The 8,580-nt window shown below is 30.0% G+C and overlaps 1 protein-coding gene across 2 annotated transcripts in view; it reads right to left on the reverse strand.

Annotated features, from left to right (window-relative positions):
- Window positions 1–3,666, reverse strand: part of LOC107439362 (uncharacterized) — a 50,466-nt gene extending 46,800 nt beyond the window's left edge. The window contains exons 1-2 of one of the 2 annotated variants that reach the window (XM_087150906.1): window positions 3,351–3,666; window positions 1,860–1,904 (exon numbers count right to left, since the gene is read on the reverse strand). In XM_087150906.1, coding sequence (XP_087007032.1) covers window positions 1,860–1,904; window positions 3,351–3,461 — 156 coding nt within the window. In that variant the 5' untranslated portion in view covers window positions 3,462–3,666. The remainder of the gene's footprint in view (window positions 1–1,859; window positions 1,905–3,350) is intronic. The other variant, XM_087150908.1, reaches the window with a different exon arrangement.
- Window positions 3,667–8,580: the final 4,914 nt, after the last annotated feature.

Genomic DNA, 8,580 nt, shown 5'->3' on the forward strand with positions numbered 1-8,580 from the left:
ACACAGTTGGAGTTGTCGGTTTTAGTGAAGTCACTGAAGTCGTTGCACTTTCGTCGTAGGAATAGTCGCTTTCTGATTCAATCTCTTTTTCAAAATTGGAACATGAAGGTTTAGAAATTCCCGCAATTTGTAATTGAGCTGAGTCATCATGTGGAACATTTATGAGTTGATTGCTACTTACAGAAGTTTCTCCAGTAGTAGTAGTAAAATATGATGTTAATTTTGGTAACTTTTCAATTACTTCTTTCTGATGTAGAGCTTTTTTCCTTTTTTCAGATCCACTAGGATATGACCGTTTCGACATTTTATATTATAATTCACTATTTAATTAATTTTATAACGAAAATATTCGCTAACACAAAACAGACAAAACGACGATTTAATCAAACAATACTATTTTTTTTATCAGAGCTCGAGCACAGTCAGTAACAAACTAACAACTACAAACAAAACAAACGCCACAACATCGCAGACAAATACTTGAAGGGAATTCCCGTTCGTCAAGTCAAACGACGATCGGGAATCGGGAATTCCCCTTTTTTGTCTTTGGTATTACGAATGACGTTCGAATAGGTTTCTTTAAGACATAAACCACACCGCATCAAATAATTCTTTTTTTAATTTAATAATTTTTTTTAAAATTGTATTCTTATACTTACATATAGGTATTTAAATTAACCTAAACATACTAATATCGGAAAAACTTATTTTTGAGAGAGAGTGGAGTATTATACCCTGTTTATTTATTAGTTTGATCTTTCTTTTTGACAGATGTCAAATCTGAAATCGATATAACTTTGCAACGACGAACAATATCTTCTTATTTTAATAATATTAAAAATTGATAATAATCATAAGAATAGACACACAACATAAAAGTACCTGTTAAGGACTCAAGCATTTTCCGAAAGTCTTAAGTGGTTTTTATTGCTTCGAGGTAAAATTTAAATAGAAAAACTGAAAACAATGGTTTCTTACCTACCCAATGTTTTTATGTCTAGTGCAATAAAATTGATTGACGAATGAATTTATTTATTTTGAATAGTTTAAAACATACATACAGCCACATATTTAGCCAACACATTTTTCACACCAATAGATATTTTCTGTTTCCCATCACTGACCCATCTGTCAAAAAGTTCAAGCTATGTTGTACAAGGTATAGCTATCCGCATGCGGCAAACTAAAGCTAATATAATAAGCGTAGGTATTGTAGTAAGTCATTATCATCAGATTTTTCAAAATTAATGTTTTTCGGTAATAATGTATCGGTTATCATTTGGTAATCTGGCAGGAACTAGGGGGCCCCATTCGATCGCGGGGCCCTGGGCACGTGCCCATAGTGCCCAGTGGGGAAGAGGGGCCTGGAATCACTATTTGGACTTTGAAATCCTCGTGAATATGAATCGCTATAATGGATTCTAAAAACGCGAAAATACAAATTGCGATATTGAATTTTTAAATTGCATAAATACGAATCACGATGCATAATTTTTAGATCGCAGGAATACGAATCGCAATATATAGTTTTTAAATCATGTATAAATACAAAAATCGTTTTTGTTATGACAAGATATATATCTTGATATTGGATATTAAACTGGCATGAATACCAATCGCGATATTTGGCTCTTAAATCACATGAATAGGAATCGCAATGCAGGATTTTTAAAATTGTGTAAATACTAATCACAATGTATAACCTTTAAATCAGGTAAATACGAAAATAAAAAGCAAACCAAAAAAAACTGGAATTCCGGTGTACCCCCGGAATACAATCACCCCTGTATAAAGTTTAATGTTGTTAGCAATTATATAGTACAAATATAAAAATATATTTATAATGGAAAAATAGCTACCTTTTTTAAAACCTTCACTAATTCAACCACAGCAAAGCCTCCTTCCTAAATAAAAACAACTAAAAATTCAACATAAAGTAGAAAAATTTAAAGAAAAAATTTAACCAATTAAAATTAAATAAACATATTATTTGCATCTAAGTAAGATAAATCGAATGTATTTTTTTTTCATTGTACTTCCTTAAAAAAATTAAATGCTGAAATGTATCATTTTAGAACATGGGGATCATAACTAGATTACAACTTCTTTTACCACTTTATTGAGAAAGTGGGAAATATGATTAGATGACAATTTTCTTTTTTATTTTTTTTTCACCTCACCTTCACCACTGCTAACAGTTCTTAAAGGAAAGAGCGATAAAAATATTAGAAATTATGCAATTTTTACACTATTTAAGATGCAGTTCAAGACAAAATATCTACTTTTGTTAAATAAATATGCTAACACAAATTGACACAGAAGATTTTTAAATATGCTTCGGGAGAAGTCATGAAAAATCATGGATCTCGGTATTGAACAAAATTTGTCATGATTTTAACTATTTTTATAAAAAAATAATGGAAAGTCATCGGTTCAGGTCACTGAAAAATCTAATTTTTAAAATGAAATTTACCTCCCTCCCAATTTCAGTGTTCCAAATGTCTAAATTTGTACCAAAATCCCCCTCATAGTCATATTCGATTAAAATATAAAATATTTTTATCCTGTTCTTTAAAAATTATGGTGTGCTTTCAAAAAATAAAGAAGTAACATCATTTCTAGAGCGAATTATCTTTTAAACTTCTGTGATTTCAGAATTATTTTATGTATTTATTATTTAATTTTATATTTTATCAATTTAAAATTCTAGTTTAGGCTTTCTATATTACACTTACTTAAAAGAAGAAATAATACAGTTTTAAATAACTACGTGTATCTGACAGTATTTAATTATTTGCTTTTGTATATTTTTTCAGCTATTTTATTGCTTCGACTCATTCGTTACTCTATTTTTTAAGTTTAAAATCTGTAAATATGAAGATGCAGAGTATAACAGTTTCTGTTATACCTATCATTTCAATTAATGTTATTATAATGCTTTTTTTTATTATTATTATTATTTATTGTTGTGTCTTCGTGGAGAAAATAGTAACTTCGGTAAGTCATGAAAAATTCCTGGAATTATTCATGAAAATCTAAAATGCAACAGATACCCTGCACAACACATTCTTAGCGTTGTCGTTTTTAATTTGAATACACTTTATTAAATTTTTTTTAACAAAATGTAATAACAAAAAGGCAAAGGTAATAGGGGCAAGCATATATAACTGAGTAGTGATCCTATTTAAAAGGGACGAGTGATTACTCTAAATTATTGAATAACATCACGTAAAGAATTCCATCAGCAATAACTGCAAACATACTGGTGTATTTCTACGTAATAAAACACAACACTGCTTAAAAATCTTCAATGGAAATATCACACAATAGAAATATTTTAATGTACTCACATATAAACTAAAGCGATTAATGTTTGAATTACGGAAATATAAGCCTAAAGCAAATGCCCCTATGACAAGAGTCAAGAAAATGAAGTTAAGATCTAAAATCATTGTTCTCATTTCAAGATTTTGAAATTGTCATCCATAGCCACCGCACATGCTTCACACATATTTATCAGCACGATAATACAGAGTTTACACCTTCACGACACAATCCACAGTTTATCAGTCAAATAAAAGAGATAACAAAGATAAAAGTTTTATCGAAATCATACTGCTTTATGATTACAAAACAGAAAGCTTTGTTGCTGTAGAAACATATTGTAGAAAAGTGCGACGCGCGCTATGCGTTAGCTTATAGCTCTGTATTTCCAGTAAAGAAGAGCTCGAATGTATTACGGTATATTGAATATTGTGGGTGTCTCCGTCTCAGAAAAACACTTAATTCTTTTAATTCTAAACACTGAATTCTGAACACTGAATTCTGAACACTAAATTTTGAACACTTAATTTTGAACACTGAACTCTGAACACTTAATTCTGAACACTTAATTCTGAACACTTAATTCTGAACACTTAATTCTGCCTAAACTTAGCGTGTCCTAAATCAAATGTGGGATAGTCTGATGCCATACTCTAATCATGGGAACCGCTAGAAGTGATTGTTAACGACAATCGGACGCAATAGTTTAAAATTGGATTAAGTATTGCGAGTCTGATTCAACGCTTCTGCATTTTTTATTTTTATATACAGAACGCTTGATTCGCGTTATAATATCGAAAATTATATAAAAAAAATAATATAAAATAAATAAAAAAAAAATTTAAAATCGATCCTCACAGGGTTACGAACCCGGGACCTCCGGGACTACACATCACACTTGCCCACAGAGCTACCAACTGCACCACGCTTCACATACCAGCCTCGGGAATATTTAGTTTAATACACTTACTCCCGGTTAGTCAGCAAAACTTATTTTGGCCCTATGAGGATTTACTAATTAGTCTATAAAAAATTCCATTATTACAATTGTTTGTTATATTAAACTCTAATTCCCGACCGAGTTTGAAATTTATAGGTTAATATTATAGATTAATATACGGGGAGTGATGTGTGCATGCCCCCTGATACGAGTTTTGTCCCTTTTTCAGCCATTATTCGCTATTTAACAAAGAAAAATAATGCTTTTCATGTATAGAACACTTTATTCACTTAAAAATTTTGAAAGAGAAGTTAAAAAAAATGACATAAAATAAAATAAATCAATAAATAAAAATTACCCTATATTTATTCGTTTACTAGCTATTATCCGCTATTTCCCAAAGTAAAAATAGTTATTTTTATATACAGAGCATTTGTTTCGCGTTATAATATCGAAAATATATTTTTTTAAAAAATATAAAATAAATAAATAAAATTTAAAATCGACTCTTTCAGGGTTTCGAACCCAGGACCTCTGGGACAACACATCAACCTTGCACACAGCGCAACCAACTGCACCACGCTTCACATGCCATCCTCGCGAATATTTAGCTTAAAGAGCGAAAAATGGCTGAAAAAGGGAAAAAGTCGTATTAGGGGGCAAGCTCACATCACACCCCGTAACTCCCTATAATATTAACCTATAAATTTCAAACTCGGTCTGAAATTAGAGTTTAATGTAACAAACAATTGTAATAAAGGAATTTTTTATAGACTATTTAGTGGGCCCACAAAGGGCCAAAATAAGTTTTGTTGTCTAACCGGGAGTAGGTGTATTAAGCTAAATATTCGAAAGGCTGGCATGTGAAGCGTGGTGCAGTTGGTAGCGCTGTGTGCAAGGTTGATGTGTAGTCCCAGAGGTCCTGGGTTCGAAACCCTGTAAGCGTCGATTTTAAATTTTTTTTATTTATTTTATACTATTTTTTCAAATATAATTTTCGATATTATAACGCGAAACAAGTATTCTGTATATAAAAATAACTATTTTTTCTTTGGGAAATAGCGGATAATAGCTAATAAACGAATAAATATAGGGTAATTTTTATTTATAGATTTATTTTATTTTATGTTATTTTTTTAACTTCTTTTTCAATATTTTTAAGGGAATAAAGTGTTCTGTATATGAAAAGAATTATTTTTCTTTGTCAAAGAGCGAATAATGACTGCAAAAGGGACAAAAGTCGTATGAGGGGGCACGCACACATCACACCCTGTAACTCTCTATAATATTGACCTATAAATTTCAAACTCGGTCGGGAATTAGAGTTTAATATAACAAACAATTGTAATAAATGAATTTTTTATAGACTAATTAGTGGCCCCACAAAGGATCAAAATAAGTTTTGTCGACTAACCGGCAGTAGGTGTATTAAGCTAAATATTCGCGAGGCTGGCATGTGAAGCGTGGTGCAGTTGGTAGCGCTGTGTGCAAGGTTGATGTGTAGTCCCAGAGGTCCTGGGTTCGAAGCCCTGTAAGAGTCGATTTTAAATTTTTTTTATTTATTTTACACTATTTTTTTAAATATAATTTTCGAATATAATAACGCAAAACAGGTGTTCTGTATATAAAAATAACTATTTTTTCTTTGGGAAATAGCAGATAATAGCTAATAAACGAATAAATGTATGGTAATTTTTATTTATTGATTTATTTTATTTTATGTTATTTTTTTAACTTCTTTTTCAATATTTTTAAGGGAATAAAGTGTTCTGTATATGAAAAGAATTATTTTTCTTTGTTAAAGAGCGAATAATGGTTGAATAAGGAACAAAAGTCGTATCAGGGGGCACGCACACATCACACCCCGTAACTCCCTATAATATTAACCTATAAATTTCAAACTCGGTCGGGAATTAGAGTTTAATATAAAAAACAACTGAAATAATGGAATTTTTTATAGACTAATTAGTAAACCCACAAAGGACCAAAATAAGTTTTTTCGACTAACCGGGAGTAGGTGTATTAAGCTAAATATTCGCGAGACTTCCATGTGAAGCGTGGCGTAGTTGGTAGCGCTGTGTGCAAGGTTGATGTGTAGTCCCAGAGGTCCTGGGTTCGAAACCCTGTGAGAGTCTATTTTAAATCTTTTTTATTTATTTTATATTATTTTTTTTAAATATAATTTTCAATATTATAATTCGAAACAAGTGTTCTGTATAGAAAAATAACTATTTTTTCTCTGGGAAATAGCAGATAATAGCTAATAAACGTATAAATGTATGGTAATTTTTATTTATTGATTTATTTTATTTTATGTTATTTTTTTAACTTCTTTTTCAATATTTTTAAGGGAATAAAGTGTTCTGTATATGAAAAGAATTATTTTTCTTTGTTAAAGAGCGAATAATGGTTGGATAAGGAACAAATGTCGTAACAGGGGGCACGCACACATCACACCCCGTAACTCCCTATAATATTGACCTATAAATTTCAAACTCGGTCGGGAATTAGAGTATAATATAGCAAACAATTCTAATAAATGAATTTTTTATAGACTAATTAGTGGCCCCACAAAAGACCAAAATTAGTTTTGTCGACTAACCGGGAGTAGGCGTATTAAGCTAAATATTCGTGAGGCTGGCATGTGAAGCGTGGTGCAGTTGGTAGCGCTGTGTGCAAGGTTGATGTGTAGTCTCAGAGGTCCTGGGTTCGAATCCCTGTAAGAGTCGATTTTAAATTTTTTTTATTTATTTTATACTATTTTTTTAAATATAATTTTCGAATATTATAACGCGAAACAAGTGTTCTGTATATAAAAATAACTATTTTTTCTTTGGGAAATAGCGGATAATAGCTAATAAACGAATAAATATAGTATAATTTTTATTTATTGATTTATTTTATTTTATGTTATTTTTTTACTTCTTTTTCAATATTTTTAAGGGAATAAAGTGTTCTGTATATGAAAAGAATTATTTTTCTTTGTTAAAGAGCGAATAACGGTTGAATAAGGAACAAATGTCGTATCAGGGGGCACGCACACATCACACCCCGCAACTCCCCATAAATTTCAAACTCGGTCGGGAATTACAGTTTAATATAACAAACAATTGTAATAAATGAATTTTTTATAGACTAATTAGTAGCCCCACAAAGGACCAAAATAAGTTTTGTCGACTAACCGGGAGTAGGTGTATTAAGCTAAATATTCGGGAGGCTAGCATGTGAAGCTTGGTGCAGTTGGTAGCGCTGTGTGCAAGGTAGATCTGTAGTCCCAGAGGTCCTGGGTTCGAAACCCTGTAAGAGTCGATGTTAAATTTATTTTATACTATTTTTTTAAATATACTTTTCGAATATTATAACGCGAAACAAGTGTTCTGTATATGGGTCATTCTCACGAAAACTGTCATTTTTCAGTTCATAAAATCCCAAAAAAGTAAAGTGAATAAAAAGCTCTGAAACTTTCTATATTAATAGAAATATGTAATGGCATAATAAAGAAAGTATATATCCTATAAATTATACTTAATATTTAAATTAATTAATTTTTTAAATAATTAATTTATAATTATTAATTTATAATAATTAATAATTAATTAATTAATTTAATAAATAAATTAATTAGTTTAATAAATCAATTTATTAATCTATTTTTCAAATTAATTAATAAGTAAATTAATTATTTTCACTATTTAAAAAGTGAGGGACTGACACTAATAGTGAGGGAATGATATTTTATTTTAATACATGTTTTTATCTAAGTTACATCTACCTAAAGTTTGAAAATGATAACATACTAAGTATATCTAATATTTATTATAATTTAGTCTTATATATTTAATAGTTTTTACAGGTTTGGGAAATAAAATTGGCTGGCACGATTGAACAAAAAAAAATTTAATAATATACTCATCTTGAATCATTCCCTCACTTCAGCGTCATTCCCTCACTTTATACACTAGTGAGGGAATGATGAATTCAATAAAATTTAAAAATAACAGTTAGGCTTTATTAATTTCTGAAGTCAATCACATACAATTATATTCATACAAGAAAGCAACATATAATTATCCACTTTCTCGATGAAGTTGTATTTTATTTTACTCTAAAAAACGACATGAGGGAATGACAAATGTAAAAAATTTTACCTGGTTTGATTCATTCAAATTTATTCCACAGCAAAGCTTCTTTAAGTTGAAGATGGAAACATACTGCAATTTTGTTCTATGATGCCAGTTGTTAACTTCTGAAGTTTTTATTAAAATATTTTTATTCTAAGATGATTGCAGGTGATAAGAACATTGTTGTGAGGGAAT

Source organism: Parasteatoda tepidariorum, chromosome 9, assembly GCF_982258835.1.
Source record: "Parasteatoda tepidariorum strain Cologne lab strain chromosome 9, Ptep-v5.0, whole genome shotgun sequence".
Classification (NCBI taxonomy): Eukaryota; Metazoa; Arthropoda; class Arachnida; order Araneae; family Theridiidae; genus Parasteatoda; species Parasteatoda tepidariorum.